The sequence below is a fragment of the Carassius gibelio genome, chromosome A10, assembly GCF_023724105.1.
Source record: "Carassius gibelio isolate Cgi1373 ecotype wild population from Czech Republic chromosome A10, carGib1.2-hapl.c, whole genome shotgun sequence".
Classification (NCBI taxonomy): Eukaryota; Metazoa; Chordata; class Actinopteri; order Cypriniformes; family Cyprinidae; genus Carassius; species Carassius gibelio.
Genome location: NC_068380.1, coordinates 14,082,853 through 14,105,310, shown reverse-complemented (window position 1 = coordinate 14,105,310; position 22,458 = coordinate 14,082,853). Strand labels below are relative to the sequence as shown.

General features: G+C 36.1%; 1 protein-coding gene across 1 annotated transcript; it reads left to right on the top strand.

Annotated features, from left to right (window-relative positions):
- Window positions 1-8,564: 8,564 nt before the first annotated feature.
- LOC128021275 (protocadherin alpha-C2-like) lies at window positions 8,565-15,717 on the top strand. The gene is made up of 2 exons (XM_052608373.1): window positions 8,565-11,015; window positions 12,682-15,717. Exons 1-2 carry the CDS (start codon window positions 8,565-8,567, stop codon window positions 12,703-12,705), a joined length of 2,475 nt encoding a protein of 824 aa, XP_052464333.1. The 3' UTR covers window positions 12,706-15,717.
- The last annotated feature ends 6,741 nt before the right edge of the window (window positions 15,718-22,458 follow it).

Here is a 22,458-nt window from a genome sequence, read left to right as displayed (position 1 = left end):
CACATGAATCACATCTCCCAAATGTATACGTAATTGCTACAAACTAGTTGGTATCCAAACAGTTGAAGGTAGCCATTGACTTCCATAGTATGGAAGAAAATACCACAGCAGTCAGTGGCTACTGTCAACTGTTTGGCTACCAACGCTTTTCAAAATATTATCTTTTTCTATCTTCAACAGAAGAAATGCATGCTGGTTTGGAACAGTTTGACGGTGAGTAAACGATGACAGAATTTACATTTTTGGTGAACTGTCTCTTGGCTCAGTCGGCTCAGTCAAAGCTCTGGTTGAATGGTTTGAATGTGTTCACAGTCCAGAACCGAGCCTATTTAATCTTTTCTCTCAGTGGAGTAGCTCTCTCACTTTTTTATTTGTATTTTTATCCTCCACTAATTTTTCAGGTCCAGTTCTATGAGTTTCCGACAAAATATGAGATTCTCCTTCTTTGTCTCCCTCTCTCTTTTTCTTTCTCTTCCTTTTGGCTCATCTTCCATCATTCCAGACTTTAAAGGGAGAGTTCAGACTTCTAATATAAGACCGGTCACCACCACAACAAAGGAGTCAGCTTTGAGTTTGAATAAATGCATTCTGCCTGTCTGTACCCTACTCCCATTTTTCCTTCTCCATGTTATTTCTCTTTTGGCCTGTACTGAAGTATGAGCACTTGTTATGCATTCTCCATGGCAGCCCTTCTTCTGGAATAGATTAACAGGCCGGGGAGGAAGGGGAAGCGGCGGCAAACTGAAGTCGGCAGAGGGAGACGAAGGTGTAAAAGGGAGTGAAGTGTGAAAAGAAAGGGATAGAGGAATGGAAAAAGGAAGCATGGAGCTGAATTCTGGAGGAAAGGAAGATTCTGGAATGACAGAGAAGGAAAGACGTTCACTGTAGGTAACAGAAACACGCTGTTTGGCTCGCACCAGTTTTTCTTTTGAAACTCAGCTGTGATGGATGTCATCACACTGACGATTGTGCCCCAAAATGCCTTCCAAATACCTCGCGTGTTTTCAGCGCTTTCACAAGCCCTTTTTTCAGCTTCCCCATGCCCTTACATACACCACATTGTCATTTCTGGACTTGTTCTACGGCTTATTAACCCACACTAGGTCACTTCCCAGCTCACATTTGCAATGTATAACATAAGCTGTCATCACTCCGCTCCGCTCCCCTTCCCACCCCTCCTTTCTGGCTGGGTTAAAACCACAGGTCTCCTCTCGTTGTGCGCTGGCGAGAGCTCATGACCGCAGCCACTGTACTGCAAGTACGTAAATGGACATTCTCTACCTCCTTTCTGCATCGTGGGAATGAATGTGTTTTAATGCGCTGACCACAGGTCTCTTGTAACCACACAGACATATACTCATGTAGATGCACTTTTTTATATGTATTTGTATGCTTGTTTGGTTAAAAGAGAATCAAATGTTCGAGCTATGTACTTCCAGCTTCTAATTAATCCAATCTGGCTGCAATATGTTGACAAAAAAAAATGACATTAGCGGTGCCTAAAACAACTCACCGTGTCCAGATTTCTGTAAGTATCAAGAGGAAAAAGAATGTGTGTGTGTTTGAATTGCTAATAGGCAGAACCGTTCCTTTGAGCTTTGTGGAAAAAGTGTTTAACATTCAGGCAGGGCCGTCCTTACAGACTGCCTGCATTCCTCAAATCTGTCAGCCGTGCTAGCCAGCCGTCACTCACCACTAATTTGCTACAACATCACTGACCTTAGGGCTTCTGGCAAATAAGCATACACATACGCTGACAAGAAAGAAAAAAATATTGTCTTGTGAGGAGCAGTTTTTTTGTTTTTTTTATGATGCTGGAATGTTAGGTTGCATTATCGTCAAGTTTTGCAAGAGCTGTGTGGCTGCCAGGTGCCTTAGCAAACATGCTATTCTACAGAGTATGTCTGTATATTTTGGGGAACTGTTGTTTTAACCCAACGGTGTATGCTGCTGTTAGAGCAACAACATTGACTCAGAAGGATTAACTGCCCTGAATGCATAGAAATGAAGGCTGAGATGAAATATGAGATGGATAAATACAAATAACAGCAGGTGCATTCCATAACATAAGGAGCACACTTCATTTATTTAAAATATCATTTATGTAAAAATTCAGTTTGTCATTTAATTAAAATGTAATAATATTCTTATAATTATTTATTAATAAATTAATCATATATATTTACAAATAAAAAAAATATTTTTAAGTTTAATATATTACATAAATTATGTAATTTGTTGAAATTATATAATGTAATCGAATGTTTGTTTTTATTAATATTTATTTTATAAATTAATCACATTATAAAATGCATAATATAATAAATCAAATATAGAAGAACAGGATAGTTTAGGTATTTACTTTATGAAACTGACTCATATGCAATTATCCATTAGCCTATGTGCACTTTGTTCCTAAATCTAAATAATCAGGACTGGAAAGAGGCTGATTTTTATATAAGAGTTGGTGGTTTGGGCTAAACTACAATTCCATTATAATAATTTAGGCCTAAAACATTTTTGAGAACAAAATATGGGCTATTTGCCACGTGCCTCGTCTGTTTTCGAAAGTTTGACTCAGGAGCAGTGCTGCTGCCCCCCTTCGGATACATAGAGGGCTGCTTTGTAAAAATATCGTGCAAATGTTTCCATGTTTTGTAATTACTGACATAAAAGCCACTCTTCCTAGAATGGATCGCGTTTTAAACTGATCTGTTTTAAACGTTCTGATCTACAGAGGTTTGGTGTTTCCCATACAGCATAAATAAATTAATAGATACATAATGATATAATATTTATTAATATGGATTTAATTTATTATCTTTTTTCAGCACACACACACACACAGTATACTCTCTCTCTCTCTCTATATATATATATGTATTTATGTGTGTGCGTGTGTGTACATGTTTTTCTATTCTAGTGGTGACTTAAACTTTAATACACACCGACCCATTAAGGAAACAAGCTTATATATCATACATAATATATATATATATATATATATATATATATATATATATATATATATATATATATATATATATATATATATATATATATATATATATATATATAAGAAAGATTTCTGTGAGTGGTAGATTTAGGTGTAGGGCGATAGAATATATCATTTGTACCGTGTAAAAACCATTACGCCCATATAAAGTCTCCACAATGGACTTTTTTTTATATATATTTTGTTTTCACCCCGACTGTTGAGTTGGTTCAGCATAGGTGAGAATGTCTCGGAGCATCACGTGTGCCAATAGCAGTGTGACTTCTGGATGATTTCCTCAGCCACTCCATAATTATCTGTCTGTCTTCTGTGGGAAACCTTCAGTTGACACAGTTGAGAAGCAGGTGTTATTCAATAGATACCTCCTCCTGTCCCTCGTTCCCTTCATTTTCCTGTCCTGTCCTTCCAACTGCTCTTTCAATCTATCTTCGTTCTGTGTCTTTTGCTTGTTGTTCTTGTCAGTGTGGCTAGCAGTTCATATCCAGCTCTACTAGTCATGTTAAAATGACAAACCTTGCCTATGTCTGTGTGTATGTGTGATATGGGAGAATGATTATGTGTGTGCGCGCGCACGAGAGAGAGAGAGAGAGAGAGAGAGAGAGAGAGAGAGAGACTGAGAGAGTGTTGAGGGCAGTGCCCACATTCCTGTGGCATTCTTGACATTCTCCGTCTGTGGTACTCTGCCTCAACTCCACACTGTCTGTATGTGTGTGAGAGAGATCTGATGCTTAAATGGAAATGTACACTTTGTCCTTGTGATTGGCTGCCGCAGGCTGACAGGGAGATCTGGGGTAATTAACAGAAGACTGTGCCTCCACCCTGTGGCAGTTCACGAAGGTGCAATTAGTGTATAGGTCTATATATGCAGTCAGGACATACTGAGTTTCCGGTTCATGTATTTTGAGGTTGCAAGGCAGCCCCAGTGGCGGATACAGAACGTCATTAATATTTTGGCCTGGTGAATACACGGATGGGCCTCGGATTTTTTAATCTTATGCACCTGATTCCCGGGCTCCTTATTATAAAGCTTTCACACTACGCGCGGATGCGGTCCGGCGATCCGTTCCATGTGCGGTGCAGTGCAGAGATCGTTTCCGCACCGAGTCTATCTCTTATGTGCTGCACGCACTGAATTAAAGTAGCAGGCTGACAGTGACAGAGACAGTCAGATTGACATGAAAATATAATAATCTCGCCATAAATGCATTTAATTTAATTATAGTCTTTTACACAGTCATCTTTTTTTACTTTAGGACCGGGGTAAAGCAAGGAAAAATAAAATTTACTTCAACGAGGCGACATAATGAACAACTCTCGTCTCATTCATGGTGGAGGGGAAAAAACAATTTATTTGTGACATGCAATATTTATTGTAGTATTAAAACTTAAATGCAAAAGAAAATGATATGATAGTCGGCTTTTTTTGTCAATTTTAAGTTTTAATTTGAAATGTTTAATTTTAATATAATGTTACATTTTAATATAAGTACTACATGGTTAAATATTTTACCAATTGTTTGAGCAACTTAATATTAAAATCTATTTAAGTAGCGCTGAATAATACGTTGTTTAAATTGTGTTAAAACGTCTAGTAAAAGAGGATCGCAATCCTGACATTTTTTTTATATATATATAAAAGTTTCTGATAACTTCTGGATTTGAAATATGTGTTTATGTGAGTATGTGTTTGTGGTAGCCTACCGTCGTGGATCAGTCACGCACTGCACACACGGAGTACATGTTTCGCAGTGTAACAGTGGCATTACGCCACTTTTAAGTCAGTGCACGCACGGAGAGCGTGTGGTCGGCCCGTGCAGAAAAAAAGATTTCACAAGAGAACGAGCTGATTCTGTCTTTTAAAAAGAATCATAACAGAAGAAAACAGGTGCTATGTGTTATATATTCACAAGGCAAACAACCAAATGCTATCAAACATTTTTACTGGTGTTCAGGTCACACACAGATAATCTGATTGGGTGGGCCACCAGTCAATCTGCGCCTGGGCAGCACTGTATGTTTATTGATATTCCTCTTACTTTTTAAAAGTTCCGAAATTAATTATAATTATTTCACTATTTTATTGTATGTAAGAATGTTGGTAATCAAATGGTTGACTGTAGCTATTGGCTTCCATAGTATTGAAAAAAAAAAAAAATACTATGGAAGTCAATGGCAACCACCAACTGTTTGATTACCAGCAATCTTCAAAATATCTTCTATGTTCAACAGAAGAAAGAAACTCACACAGGTTTGGAAAAACTTGAGGGTGAGGAAATGATGACAGAATGTTCATTTTTGGGTAAAGTATACCTTTAATTTTTGTTTGAGGTTTATAGCATTTTAAACATGTTGAAATTGTGAGTTTATTAGCTGGATTTAATATTCAAAGTTGACTTTATGGTAAGTTACAAAAAGAATCATAAAATTATATAGAGTGAATATAAGGATACAATTTTAAAACATAATGTTATGTTTTGAAAAGGAAGACACCATAAAAGAGCTAATGCTTAGCGTTAAGTCGACGACTGCTATCATGAGGCACCTTTCCTCCACTACCCAACACACAGGTCCCATTCTACCTCAACCCATTCTTTCTCCCTCATCCAAACACACTCACACTCTCTGACTCTTGCGTACGTGCCATTGACCAAAATTGCACGCCATATTTCAATGGAGCTGTGGATATGGACAGGGCTGGACTGGGACGACAAAAGGGCCCTGGCATTTTATCAGGGGCTTTATATATTACAATAGAACATTTCTGAAATCTATAGCCTACCAGTTAAGATTTGGAATGTTTTTAAAGAAGTCTCTTCTGCTCACCAAGCCTGCATTTATTTGATTCAAAGTACAGCAAAAGCAATGATATTGTGAAATATTTTTACTATTTAATATAACTATTTTCTATTTGAATATATTTTAAAATGTTATTTATTCCTGATCAATGGTGAATTTTCAGCATCACTTCTCTAGTCTTTAGTTTCACATCCTTAAGAAATCAAATCATTCTAATATGCTTATTTGCTGATTATCAATTTTCAGCATTCTTTGATGAATAGAAGGACCAAAGATCAGCATTTATGTGAAATAAAAAGCCTTTGCAACATTATACATTATAACATTAATTTTTTTTTAAATAAATTATAGAAATTAATATTTTTATTAAGTAAGCTTTAAAATCTCAAATTACATTTAGAAATATATTCAGATAGAAAACAGTTATTTTAAATAGTAAAAGTATTTCTGTTTACTGTTTTGCTGTACTTTGGATCAAAAAAATGCAGGCTTTGTGAAAGAGACTTGACTGGTAGTGGATATTATAGGCAACTTTAATTATTCTCTAATTTCTAGCTTTTAATTGGCTTAATCTATAACAAATAATACAGCCCTCCCACACGGTCTACCATGACCGAAAACAATGCGCCAGGAGCCTCGATTTGCACCATCGCCGCACAAGACGCAGAATTACTTGCACAACACCTGGTACCTAGTGGCTAAAATCACCGCCATGGACGCGGACGCCGGGCAAAACTCGCGTCATGAAGTCCTACAAGCTACAGGTCTCAGTTTGTTCATTGTTGCTCTTTACACTAAAGAGTTCAGAACAATTCGCCGGCAGATGGACAACGACCCCATTAGGCAGAGGCTGGTGGTTTTGATCAAGGACGAGTCAGCCGCCGCTCTCGGCCACGGCCTCCATCATGTTCAGTTGTTGACAGCGTGTCAGAATCCTTGTCTGATTTTGGTGACCTAGCGCTCAGTTTCTTGTGGATATTATTGTCCTGACTACAATTAAGGGATTGAAGGACAGGAAGTCGTGCTGTGATGTTTGGTAGGACACTGCAGCACAGATTGATTCAGGACTCAGACAACAATGCTTACACATCTGTGCCACAGTACTGGACCTGGGGAAGTCACATGCATGGTAAAAACAGTTAATTTGTCATCCCTAAAATATGATCAAGAAGACCAGCTTCATATATGTTCCTTATGATTTACCTGAATTGTTTATCCAATCATTTTTCTTTGTCATCTAAAACAGACTATAGGACCTCATCTAGGGGTGGAGGTTTTCCAAATCGCTCATGGACACGTTATAACCAACAGGATTCTGTTCAACCCCCACCAGACTATAAACATAATGTTTACATTCCTGGAACACCATCAACACTCTGTACGCTCAAACTGGGAAACAATGTGAACATTTATGTTTGCAACTCATTCTCAACTTTTGGCAAAAAGAAAAAGCCAAACAATAACATATAATATAAACAACTGTATATTTTAGTTGTATTATACGTACTATATGATTTGGCAACAACAGAACTTAAAAGTACTTTGATAATTATTTTTATTTTTTGCATTTTTGTTTTTCAGTTAATTGCAGTATATCTGAAAGCATTACGATGATTTCCTCAATTGTAATTATCCATATTGATGAGAATATAGGTTATATTTTCCTATTTTTATGTCTTTTATTTACCAAAATGTATAGAATAAAGAATATCATAAAATGTTCTTAATATAACTCTTTGGTCTTTCTTCTTGTATAAAAAATAAAAAATAAAAAAAGTAGTGTTTCCATTGCAGTGGTTCTTGCTGTGCCAAAATGACAAGAGACATTAAAAGCATGATGATTTTAAACTCTGCATCTCTTGTCTACATATACCGGTGACAGAAACAAAAATTAAATTAGAATAAAAAGAAGAAAATTAGGAGAGCATGAATATTACTTTAAAGGCAGCTTATGAATTTACATTTAATAATTTAGCCGATGCTTTTATCCAAAGCAACTTACAAATGAGGACAATAGAATATATATATATATATATATATATATATATATATATATATATATATATAGTGTGTGTGTGTGTGTGTGTGTATAAATAATAAATAGAACAGATAAAAATGTAGAATAGACAGTTATTGTAAGAGGGTGATGGTTTATATATATATATATATATATATATATATATATATATATATATATATATATATATATATATAAATTTACTTGGCACAGTATGGATCTGTCCGTGGTGCTGAACTTTATTCTTGTTGGATGACGCCCAAACGTTTTTTCCATTTGTCAAGAAAAACTAAATAAAAGTAGGCTACTTAAATTATCAATACATTTAATTTGTTACTTTCACAATCTGCCGCTAAAGCACACATTATATCTAGGCTTTCATTAAGGACATAAATAAGGATTTTCTCAACAAAGTCAAAGTTCAAAAATAGAGCAGAAATACTAAAAAAAATATTTATTTATTTATTATTATTAATTTTTTTCAAACATATTTTAATGAAAAAATTTTATCTTTCCACGACGTCGCTGCTCTTCTGATATTCACTTTAAGGGAGGATGCAAGAACAGCCATGCTTTGCTTTCATAATGCTGTTGGACGGAGGCATTGAGAGCAGCAGCTCAGCTGAATCTGATCAGCGGGCGGGATCCACGGCACGGCGCTATGGCGATGCACTGCTGGATGTTTTCAAGAAACCACATACCCGCTAATCTCGATTCGTTTTGGAACATACTGCTATGTTTCTTGTGAAAGACAATAAAATAATTAACGTGCGCTCTGCAATGGATCCGTGGAGGAGAAGGCAGCTCTGTTTTGTCGTCCTCTCCGCGTTGTGGATTCTCGCCTCTGCTGTAACAAGATACTCCATCCCTGAAGAAATTCCAGTGGGCACCGTGATCGCAAATATCGCCACGGATTTGGGCCTTGAAGCGCACAGCCTGTTGGAAAGAAAGGTAAAGCTGGATTATATTCACAGCAAAAAATACCTAGAAATAAACAAAGCCACTGGGGAACTGTATATCGCTGAGAAAATTGACCGGGAGTATTTATGTCCAGCCAAAGCATCATCGTTTTGCTTTCTCAAGATGGACGTGATAATTGAGAGTCCAATACGCATATTTAATATCGAATTGGAAATTATGGACATCAATGACAACGCGCCTCAGTTCAGAAGGGAGAGAATACAACTCGATGTTTCGGAATCAGCAACACCTGGAGAGAGATTTTCTATAACAAACGCGGTGGATGCAGATGTTGGAGAGAACTCAATCGAGACCTATTATCTGAGTGACAGTGACGCGTTTACTATCGAAATCCAGTCTGGAAGTGACGGGACCAAATATGTAGACCTGGTGCTAAAAGCAAGTTTGGACAGAGAAAAACAAGCCGTTCATACGCTAACCCTCACAGCCGTGGACGGAGGCGTCCCTGCGCGCTCAGGTACGGCCAGCATTATCGTTCAAGTGCTGGACACCAATGACAACGCCCCTCGGTTTGATCGACAAGTCTACTCGGTTGATCTAATTGAAAACGCACCAATCGGGACACTGATTATGCAGCTGAATGCAACGGATTTAGATGAGGGTGTCAATGCGGAGGTCGTCTACTCTTTCACTTTATACACATCTGAGAATACACAAGAAAAGTTTTCTTTGGATCCCAGCAGTGGAGAAATAAGAGTTAAAGATATGATTGATTTTGAAGAAGTGAAGAGCTTTGAGATATATGTTGAAGCCAAGGATAAGGCCGTGAATCCACTTTCTGGACAGTGTAAAATTTTAGTGTTCATCACTGATCTAAACGATAACCATCCTGAGATTACAATAACATCTAATCAGTGTTCGATTAAAGAGAATGAACCTGTAGGAACAGTGATCGCTGTCATCAGTGTGAGCGACAGGGACTCTGGGGATAATGGTAAGGTTGTTCTTTCCATCCACAATGCTCCATCCACAATATTACCATTTGCTCTTAATAAGTCATCTGAAGACTTTTTTCAGTTAACAGTCACAGAATCACTTGACCGCGAGGTCAAAAACAGTTATGATATCACGCTTCATGTGACTGACAGAGGGACCCCTCCTCTGACCAATAATAAAACAATCAGTCTTACAATTCAAGATGTCAATGATAACGCCCCAGCGTTCCCTCAGTCCCTTTATACCATTCATCTTATGGAAAACAACGAACCCGGGATGTTGATTGCCTCTTTAACTGCCCATGACCCAGACTTGCATGAAAATCAGTATCTTGTTTACTTCATCATAGAAAAGGAGATCGCCAACACGACAATGTCCATGCTGTTTTCCATCAATCCCGAGAACGGCAACCTTTATGCTTTACACACGTTTGACTACGAAAGAGAGAAGGAGTTTCTGTTTCACATCGAAGCTAGAGATTCTGGACTCCCTCCTCTTAGCAGTAACGTGACTGTACACATCATCATCCTGGACCAAAATGACAACACGCCAATCATAGTTTCTCCATGGCGTCCGCAAGGTGCTGTTATAGAAGAGGTAATCCCAAGGTCGAGCGATAAAGGATCCCTGGTAACCAAGGTCATTGCGATGGATGCCGACTCGATGCAGAACTCTCGTATTACTTATCAGTTCCTCCAGATCACAGACTCCACGCTCTTCAGCCTCGACCAGTACAACGGTGAGATAAGAACCACTCGCATGTTCAGTTACAGAGACCCCAGACATCAGCACCTGGTCATCATAGCCAGAGACAACGGAGACCCTCCTCGCTCCGCCACGGTGACCATCAAGATCACCACGGTGGAGCAAGTGGTCACGCAGTTTACTGAAACCACAGAGGTGCCTATTGAATACGACCTGTTCACCGATCTCAACCTGTATTTGCTGATCGGTTTGGGGTCAGTGTTGTTTCTTCTGCTCATTACCATCCTGGTGATCATCGTGGTGAAATGTCAAGAACCGAAACCCTCACAAGCGGAGCCTCAGGGTAGGAACAGTGTCAGCAGCCAGAGGAACTCCTCCACCATTGCTGACTCTACTCTCATCTCTAGTGATGCCTACTGGTACAGTCTGTTTCTGGCAGAGACTAGAAAAGGGAATGTGGTGGTGCGGCAGCCCCTTCCCAACGGAGCAGGGTTCATTGTGTCAAGCATCCCAGGAAGTGCTGCGCTGACTGAGACCAGTGCTTCACGGTCTTCCACTTTACAGGTACTATAGATGCATTTAGACTCATATACTGTATACTCATATGCTTATACAGTGACCCCAAAAAGTATTCATAAATTGATTGTTTGTAATTGCATTATATATCAAAACTTCAAACCAAGTGCATTTATTTTAAATAAACATATTTCAAGGACACTTTTTAAGCAAAAAAAATAAATAAAATGGTTTATTTGGTTTTAAAATGATGCATATACAGTTCAAGTTAAGGATCTGGACACTTTAGTGATACCTTCATAGTTAATGTGATGAGTAAGTGAAGACTTCAAATGCAAAAGCCACTAAGTGCCATCTGAAATGTTCTTCTAAAATTAGCATTTTTTTCAGGTTCCAATGTATAGGTTCAGTGATTTAACTTTAATGGCTATGAAAAGGATCAGTTTATTGCCATTATACTGAAATTACTGAACCTAAACATAGGAGCCTGATAAAAAAAGTGTAAACCTGACTTCAGACATCCACTAAAAATGGCCTGTTGATTAGAATAAATTAAAAACTGTACATAATAAAAAGCAACAAAACAGATATTTTAAAAATATATTTATAATATATAAAGTTGACAGCTGGAGTTAATGCACCAGGATTTGTATAAATTTGGATGTAAATGGGAGAACGAGTATGACAAGCCTTGGGGTGTGAAGTAAAGGAAGAGTGTAAAGTGAAGTGAAGCACTGCCAATGAGAATTGTGCAACTTTTTTCAACGTTAAAGTGATATGAGTGATAGAATGGATGTTTTTTTTTTCCTGATATGAAATAATCCAAATAAAATAACAGTAATGTAAATAGTGAAAGTGGGCTCGAATCTGTCTTAGAGTGCTTCCTGTGCTGTCTCTAAATAAATAAACGTATGTATTTTTATTTTCCAGATATATTTTAAATAAATTTTCAAATTTAAAAATGTAAATCTTGTTGCTATAGATTTTGACTCTTGAAAAAAATATTTTTACATAAAAATTTTATATATTTTGATCTTTATGTACATATATTTTCAACCTAAATATAGTTATATGGTCCAAAAATGTATTTGCATTTACATAAAATGTATTTTTATGATTGGAAATATATTTTCTTGCCCACTGAAGAAAAAAGGTTTAGAACGTACTGCATTTTCTGTTTAAAAATAATAATAAAAAGTATTACTCAGTGCTGTTTATACCATATATTTAGAAGATATATTTGAAATATATTTTGATCAGAGAAAATAAAAATCGGTAAATGGGTAATCTGAGGAAGCATACTGACTGGCTTGTGCAGTTCCAGATCATGAAGGCTTTTAAAGGGTAAAATGAAGATGTGGATAGTTTCAGATGAAATAATGAACAAAAAGTAGAGATACACAGAAATTAAAAAAATAAACAAGATCATCCAGAGTATATGAGAATGTATAAGAACACCCAGTAATGCTATTATTATTATTTTTTCATTCAATTTTTCTAATTGAAAAACTAATATTCCATGTTTTGATGGAAAAGTAAGATGGCAAGCTATTTAAAAGCAATAGAGCTGAAATTATAGAGCATGGCACAAGCAATGGCAAGGTTGTAGGTTTGATTTCCAAAACTGATAAAATGCAAAATGTCAACATTTATGTGTTTAGAAAAACCTCAGTCTTGACTCTGTTAGACTAACTGTGTTTCCATCTATTGACAGGAGTCAAGCAGTGATTTACCCTGATCTGGACATGCTGACTGATGGATTACAACCTTCCACACCAGGCTCACTGTCCATGAGATACAGATTGATCTTCTGTTTTACTGATTTTCAGGGTTTCATTCGATTCAAGACTGTGAAGAATCAAAGTTTTCACCTCTGTGTATAGCTTCAAGAGAGCATTTTAACATGCTTTCATATTTTGTATTAATTCCTATAATTTATAATTTCATTTTGATTTTTTCATTTATATTACTTATTATTTTCCATGCTCTTGCAATACTTGTGTCAGACTAGGCATAATGAAAGACACAACTCAGATTATTCATTTACTTCTGTTGAGTTATTTTGACCATCGCTTCTTCTTCCACTTCGTTTTCTTCATGTAGCCCTTTTGGCTAATAGAAGAATTCACTTTCAATTGACATTTTGGATATCAAGAACAACATTGTATGAGAGAGAGATTCAGTGCAGCTTTGTGGCGATTTAAGGCTGGGTCTAACAACTTTATATCAGCCACTTGTAACCACATTGAGCATGACTTTGCATGGCTAACACAAACAAGATGGCCTTTTTGTATCTAAAAAGACTTCTAAATAGACTAGTACAGAGGAAAGAGAGAAGTGATACTTCACGACTACAAGAAGAACTGTACTGTCTGGTTCTATGAACTATAAGATAGCTGGTAAAGAGAAAGAAGGTCAAGATTGTTCAGATATTGAAGATGCTCTGTTTTCACATTGATAAAATGTGCTGATGAGAAAGCTGTGATTGGATGAGCACAATATAATGAGCCAGGCATTGTCTTTACCTCAAAACACCTGGTTTGCCAGCTATGTGGTGCACATGCATACATAGATTCATGTTTATTTTTATCCTGTCTAACAAATTCCATAAACGCCTAAAACTGATTTTCTCTGGCAAGAGCATTTAAATAAATTAATAATAATAATAATTCAAGTACTGTACACTATTTGAAATCCTAGGCAAACCCTATAAAGAGTAATATTCACATGAATGACACTTTACAATAAGGTTTAATTTGTATATATTAGTTAACATTAACTAACAGTGAAAATACTTCTACAGCATTTATTAATCTTAGTTAATGCTAATAGCAACATTTACTAATACAATATTAAAATCAAAAGTTTTTGTCTGTCAAAATCAAAATCATCTGTTATTGCATATTGTGTTATATTATTATAATATATTATAGTAATATTATAGACCTAAGCTAACATGAATTAGCAATGCACAGTTGAATTTTTATTAAGTAACGTTAAAGGGATAGTTCACCCAAAAATGAAAATTTGAAGTTTATCTGCTTACCCCCAGGGCTTCCAAGATGTAGGTGGCTTTTTTTTTTCTTCAGTAGAACACAAACAAAGATTTTTTAACTCAAACTGTTGCAGTCTGTCAGTCATATAATGGAAGTGAATGGGAATCACGGATTTGAGAGTAAAAAAAAAAAAAAAACATACACAAACAAAACCGAATTAAACCTTGCGGCTCCTGACGATACATTGATGTGTAAAGACACTAAATGATTGGTCTGTGCAAGAAACTGAATAGTATTTATATCGCCACCTGTCTCTCAAATGGACCACGGACACTCCTAATTGAGACTGTAGATAGAGTGTCAATGGTCCATATGAGAGATGGGTGGCGGTAATGCACTTATAGGTCTGTGATTTGTCGTGAAGCAAGAAGAAGAAGAAGATGCATCACACGCAGGCAGAAGAAGAAGATTTGAATGTGCTCAGCAGTTTGGACATTGTGTGAATCAGAGTAAATACTGTTCAGCAATAAATACTGTTCAGTTTCTTGCACAGACCGATTGTTTCGTGTCTTTACACATAAGTGTATCATCACAAGCCGGACGGTTTAATTTTGTTTTGTTTGTTTATGTTTTTTTTAACTCTCAAAGCCGTGATTCCCAATCACTTCCATTATATGACTTACAGACTGCAAAGGTTTGAGTTAAAAATCTCTGTTTGTATTTTACTGAGTAGATGCCCAAGGGGTAAGCAGATAAACATCAAATTTTCATTTTTGGGTGAACTATCCCTTTAATAAAGATCAATACAAAAGCAAAATATTAATAAATACAGTAGCAAATGTCTTTGCTCATTGTTAGTTAATGTTAACTACAGCATTAATGATATTAATCTGCCCTTATTGTAAAGTGTTACAATTACATCACTATGGCAATTGCTACAGTGATTTTTTGGCCTTGTTTACTGAAGTTTTTGAGATCTATATTGTTTTTTTATTATTATGAAGATAAGCAAATATGCAAATTCTTGTTGATGTATATAATGCTGATTCTTATATGAGAACAGTGCAATGTTTTAGGCATTTATTAATTGTAGTGACACATTTGAACATTTCATTACCATTTTGTAGATATAATATCATGACATAAATTAAAAATTCCTTTCCTTTCCTTTCCTTTCCTTTCCTTTCCTTTCCTTTCCTTTCCTTTCCTTTCCTTTCCTTTCCTTTCCTTTCCTTTCCTACTGAAGTGAGTGGGAAGGTGTTAAGGAGTGAGAATAATACAAGAAAATGCATTGTAGGAGAAACAAGATGAAAGAGAGAGAGAGAGAAAACGGCAATATAGGTCACTTGAAACATGTGATTTGTATTTAACTTACTTTTTGAAAAGTGACAGCACAAGTAGGAGTTCCTGGCAGCAGATTTGAGAATTAAGAGACAAATGACACAAGTAACAAAAATGTTATGTGCCTTTAGCTGTTTGCTTTAGGACAGAGAAAAGTGTGCCTGAAAAAAATAAATGACCAAAAAAAAAAAAAAGAATGAAGGTCAATATCTTAATACTACCAGTATATTGCTTTACATCACAGTCTCATTGACATGCCTTGGGTTACTTATTTCAGTATTTGTATTTCTGTTGCCTTACATGCAAAATGTCCTTCTGCAAATGGTTAACAATGCCTTTGTATCCTTGCTGGATTTTATGATGTGCCCATTGCTTGTAAATACTGCAACCTGAATAAAAGCGTTTACAGTATATTTCTGGGCTTTCAGACTCACTGTATTGTGAGTGTGTGTGTAAGGATGCATGATCGCGTAATGACAAAACACACTACTTCATTGGTGCTGACTTAAGCAGCACTGTCTCCATAGAAACAGTCACCATGACAACACCTCCATTTCTTCAGATTCAGGAAAGCACACCTTCTTTAATCTCCCCAACACATACTGTCCAACTGCCTATTTATTCTTTCTCAGTTTGCGTATTCATTTAGAAACACACATGCAGATATACACTACAAATGTATTTTCAGAATACAGATCTGAGTATTGCATCAAACTCCAATAGATATGGCATCCGTCTTCTAACTGAAGAGATATATATATATAATAAACATAATGTTCTTAAAAGTATTTTTAAATGGTTAACATGAGCCAACTGAGCCATCTGTTTATAATGTATTTTAATTGTGCTTTTACAGTTTGTCTGTGTGTATATCTTAGTTACATTTCAAGGACACACACCTTATGAATTGTGATATGGTATTAAATGAGCAAGAGGGAAATTCTGCTGATTCTGTGTAATGCATGCATTTGTGTTGTACATATTTCTGCACTAGAAGGGTCTATTTAGCATGCATAGCCTGTAGTGCAGTGCAGTTCTGTCTTACAGTAACTGACCACAGGCACGCTTTGGCTTGTCTGTGGCTTCTTCTGTAACACGTAAAGTCACTTCCTGGATGCAAAAGACAAGAAATTATTATTATCATAAACATATTTTTTTTCTCAGTGTTTTTTTTTTTTTTTCTTGTGTGTGAAAAATATAATACCACATAAAGCTCCAAAACATCATAGAAATGCCATTTTGAGTGAAAAATAAATAAATAAATAATTTTTCATTTAGTGTGCACTGTTTCTGTCCTAAAGGGCAAAACCACAAAATTTTCACAAAATCACATGAGTATCAGTCCAGTGTTATCTATTAAAATATATTTTTTGCTTATTAATACTCTTATTTTGATATGGTTATGATTGGGTTCTCACTATGTTGAGGGATGCAGACATGCTGAAAGGTATATCCAAGTTCTAGAACAACATGCTCCCATCCAGACATTGCTCTTTCAGGGAAGACCTTGCATTTTCCAACATGATAATGCCAGACCACATGCTGCATCAATTACAACATCATGGCAGGGTAGAAGAAGAATCCGGGTACTGAAATGGCCAGCGTGCAGTACAGATCTTTCACCCGTAGAAAACATTTGGTGCCTCATAAAGAGAAAGATGCGACACAGAAGACCTAAGACAGTTGGGCAACTAGAAGCCTGTATTAGACAAAAATGGGACAACATTCCTCAGTCCCCAGACGTTTGCAGACTGTTATAAAAAGAAGAGGGGATGCCACACAGTGGTAAACATGGCCTTGTCCCAACTTTTTTGAGATGTGTTGATGTCATGAAATTTAAAATCAACTTATTTTTCCCTTAAAATGACACATTTTCTCAGTTTAAACCTTTGATTTGTCATCTTTGTTGTATTATGAATAAAATATTGAAATTTGAAACTTCCACATCATTACATTCCAAACTTTTTTTGGAACTGGGCTTGCACTTTTTTTTTCTTTGTTTTGCTCAGCTGACAAATTTGAGACATGTGAGTTCATCACTTCAACGATTTAATTAAACAAAATGACATTACAAAGTACTTAAAAATGAAAAACAAAACACACACACACACACACACACACACAATAAAACAACGCATTAAAAGACACAGCATGTTTACGGTATGTCATGATGTTGCAGAAACAATGTCCTTTATGGATTTAATTGTTGCAAATGTTCCAGATTTCATGTAATAGAAAAAAAAAACATTTTTGAAATCATCAGACATCTATTAACTGAATCAACAGATCAGCATAAATTTTTTCATTGTAGCTTTCTGTATGACTTTGTGTCCTTCCAGTTTTCAATTGCAGTAAAGGTATGAGACATGAGAAAAAGTCCTTTCTTGCAAGAACAGTTCAGCAGTCATACAGTCATCCAAGTTGATTGCAGTACGACAAAGAAGAAACACCTCAACTCAACATTTATACCTTCATCAAATGAGGATTCTTTGATCTCATCCAATCATAATGCATATTCAGCATATATGTCCATTTAAGGTGTCCATTTATGTCTTTCAGATGCATTTCAAAGCAGCCAGGACGTCTAAGAAGCTAAAACATTTCCTGTTTCACACTTGTCTTGCATTTAGATTTCATGTTATCTCTCATCTCATGACAAGCTTAAGCACATTACTGAGGCATTCAAAATGAAAAAAAAAAAAAAAAAAAAAAAAAAACTTTTTATATATATGGCTTCTTACTTATACAGGTAAGTCGATGTGGTATAAGTGGTATTGATCATATTAGATGAGTTTCTCCCTTCCATGAGTTTGGCAATCATGATTGCTAACTGGGTTACATTATTTTTAAGTCTGGTATTCTCATTTAGTAACCCATCTCTCTCATATTTGATTTCTGTATAATTGTTTTGTAAATGATCTCTCTCATATTTGATTTCTGTATACTTTTTTTGTAACTGGTTTCTCTTTTCCTCGAGGTCTGTATACTTTTTTTGTAACTGGTTTCTCTCTTCAGTAAAGTTCTTGATTTCAGTTTGGCAGTTGTGAGTCTCTGTGCTGAGCTGGACGCGCAGCACTATGATGACAGTCATCAGAACACACAACAGCACCAAACATACTGCAGCTGCTCCATGCATTCTGCTCCACACACTTCCTAAAAATCACAGACATGAAAGAAATGTTTCTAAACCTTTGGTTCCAACTCTAAAAATGTCTCTCTCTTTGTTTTTATTTAAATAATGAGATTTACCTGCAATTTGAAGCATCCGTTGTCTCTTGGTATCTGAGTCCTTGACCCTTGTTCTGCGATCATCATTAAATACAATGTCTGCATTGGCATAGATCGCCATCTCATCTTCATCTTCTCTGTCCATCTCTTGTGTTTTAGTGGAGTTCATATTTTCATAAGTACTCTCAGATCTGTCTGATGATCACAAATGATAATTGCTGTTTCCCTGTGGGTGTCTTCAGATGAAATGCGTCACGCTGTGCTATTTTACTTTTTTATGGTCTAAAAAAGAAGAAGTTGAGGTCAAAGTGTCTACTAAATGCACATGCAACATTAAGTCTGCCATCACTGCATTTTCATTTTTTTTCTACATTTATTTGTTTTCATTATTGTAGTTTAATTTAAACTCCAAAAATGACAAGTAAAAACAAAAACAACAACACTACAATACTTTTATTGCACCTTGAATAAACACAGTACGATTATTTCAATTATGATTTTTTTAAATTGTAGTGACAATTCTAATAAAAGATGGTTCTTTCAAGTTTATTTACATATTGTGTACATAATACAACAGTTCTATAAAAAATCTAATTGTCCTGAATAACCATTTCTAAAATGGTTCTTTGTGTTAGAGTTAAGGGTCTGCACCCATATTGTTTTTTAAATCTTTAATTGTCAAAAAATCTTTTAAAAGCCACAACGTTATTGATTTTCAGGAGCTCAGACATTCAACTACTCAGACTGTCAACTGACTCTCGACAAGTACTTGAGATCCTTCTTAGTCTATTTATTTAATCTTTACATTGTAACTGGTTTGCTAAATCATGACATCTTTTTCTGTTTTCTTTGTTTTTCTTTTTATGTAAGTATGACCAGGTGTGTTAAGTTGAGAATACTTCTCTCCTCTCTACTAAGTAATTGACGTAGAAATTAAACTTATGATCCATATTTTTCCATATATTTTTGAATGATTACCTTTAGTTTATGTTCACATACTGTCTACTACCACATGTTTGTTGCATTAAATGTAATGAATATCACACTGTAAATTGTAAAAATCGTCTGTAGTTCCCTGAATGCATTTTTGCTTCTTGTACTTATACTGTTGTTTTTGCTAGTTTTTATTCCCAGTTGTTTTTAATTTTGATATGGGTACATCCTTTTTTCAGAGATTGTATATATTTCACTTAATAACGTTTCTACACATTTTAGTAATTTTAGTGTAAATATGAAATTGATCATATAAAATATTTTTTTTCAAATAATGTGTGTGTGTGTGTAGTCAAACACTTTCATAAAAAAACTTTTTTTTAAAATAAAATGACAAAGCAAGATCAAGAACAAAATGTCTCTTTATGTTTTTAGCACCTAAACCATGTAGTGAAACCATATGAATGTGTGAAGTGCGAGATCATGCAACATCCACATAGAAAGTACAAGACAGATTTAGATGACGTTTTTCAGAGTCCAAAAACTATTTATTAAATATACCGATTTCACACAATCTCTTATAATGTCAGAGTACAAGAAAAACACATTGGAAGCAAAAAGATACATTGAGATGAAATTCAACACATTTATTTAAAATCACACACACACACACACACACACACACACACACACACACACACACACACACACACACACACACACACACACACACACACACACACATTATTATTTTTGTTCCACCATAGTTTTCATGGCCATACAAACCTCTTACCTCTTTCACATAAAGATTAAAAGGTCCTCTTCCAGCTTATTCTTCTTCTTAATTAAATGTAATAACATCAAATATACAAAATAAACTCCAAAACACCAGCCACTAATTTATAAAGCATATACAGCAAGCAAATACCTTGAGATATAAAAGTGATTTTATTTTATTTTATTTAGATTAAAAACATAAATTATGCAAGTATTTTGAACAGCTACTGAATAATAAAATGTATGAAATACATTAATAAAAATTAACATCAAGCATCTGATTTAGCATTGTTTAAATTTACCATTAATGTGTAATGTCAGTATCTCTTTGGCAGTGTTATAAATCTCACCGGCACTAGTGGGGGCTATTTAGCAAACTTAAAGGGATGAAGTGAGTTGACCCAAATGATGTCGTCATTTACTCACTCTCATGCCGCTCCATGCCTGAATGACACTGTATCTTCAGTGGTAAAGAATATATACAGGTCCTTCTCAAAAAAATAGCATATTGTGATAAAAGTTCATTATTTTCCATAATGTAATGATAAAAATTAAACTTTCATATATTTTAGATTCATTGCACATCAACTGAAATATTTCAGGTCTTTTATTGTTTTAATACTGATGATTTTGGCATACAGCTCACGAAAACCCCAAATTCCTATCTCAAAAAATTAGCATATCATGAAAAGGTTCTCTAAACGAACGATTAACCTAATCATCTGAATCAACTAATTAACTCTAAACTCATGCAAAAGATTCCTGAGGCTTTTAAAAACTCCCAGCCTGGTTCATTACTCAAAACCGGAGTCATGGGTAAGGCTGCCGACCTGACTGCTGTCCAGAAGGCCATCATTGACACCTTCAAGCGGGAGGGTAAGACACAGAAAGAAATTTCTGAACGAATAGGCTGTTCCCAGGGTGCTGTATCAAGGCACCTCAGTGTGAAGTCTGTGGGAAGGAAAAAGTGTGGCAAAAAACGCTGCACAATGAGAAGAGGTGACCGGACCCTGAGGAAAATTATGGACTGAGTCTGGAGTAGAAAAATCCAGAGCCACCGTAAGACACAGAAACAAAGACAGGAATTTGGGGTTTTCATGAGCTGTATGCCAAAATCATCAGTATTAAAACAATAAAAGACCTGAAATATTTCAGTTGGTGTGCAATGAATCTAAAATATATGAAAGTTTAATTTTTATCATTACATTACGGAAAATAATGAACTTTTATCACAATATGCTAATTTTTTGAGAAGGACCTGTATGTATGTCCTGGCCTGGAGACTCCACAGTCTCCTCCCTGATGGCAGCAGACTGAAGAAGCTGTGTGACGGGTGTGTGGGATCCCCTGCAATGCAGAGGGCTCAACGGGTGAGACAGGTTCCATAAATCTCCTGGAGGGAAGGGAGAGAGACACCAACGATCTTCTCAGCTTCTCTCACTATGGGTTGAAGGGTCTTCTGTGATGCAGCTATTCAGGATGCTCTCAATGGTGCCTCTGTGTTGGAAATGGGGCTGGGGCTCTGGCTCTTTTCAGTTTGTGGAGGAAGTAGAGACACTGCTGTGCTTTCTTGGCTGGAGCTGAGGTGTTGTCAGTCCAGGAGAGGTCCTCTGTGATGTGCACACCCAGGAACTTGGTGCTGCTCACTATCTCCTCAGTCGCACCATTGATGATCAGAGGAACATGTTGAATGGGTGCACTCTCCTGAAGTCAACAACAATCTCCTTGTGCATGTAGTTTGTCTCTGTTGCTAATGAGACGTACAGTTGTGTGATCTGCAAACTTAATGAAGAGGTAAAAGGAAGGGCTCAGCACACATCCTTGGGGGGCCCCAGTGTTCAGTGTGATGAGGCTGGATGTGTTAATGCTGACCTGTACTGCCCAGCTGTGCCCCAATGCTCATACTTGCACAGTAAGCTTAGAGGTCATTGTAAATAATCCTTTGCAGAAATAATTCTGCAGAAAACCCTAAATATAACCACATTATAACCAGAGATAACATTACCGGGAACCAAATTTCCCTTGCAAAACGCAGAAGATCCAGATGTGGGAATCAACTCAGCTGACACATAAAAAGTTTCAAATAATCAGTTATTTTTATTTTATTTTTTTTAGGCTAGAAGTGAATACAGATGCAAGTCCTTCTCCAGAGCTGATGCTGCCAAAAGCTTCGGACAGAGAAAGACGGTCTACAATCTAGCTGGTTTTAACTGCTG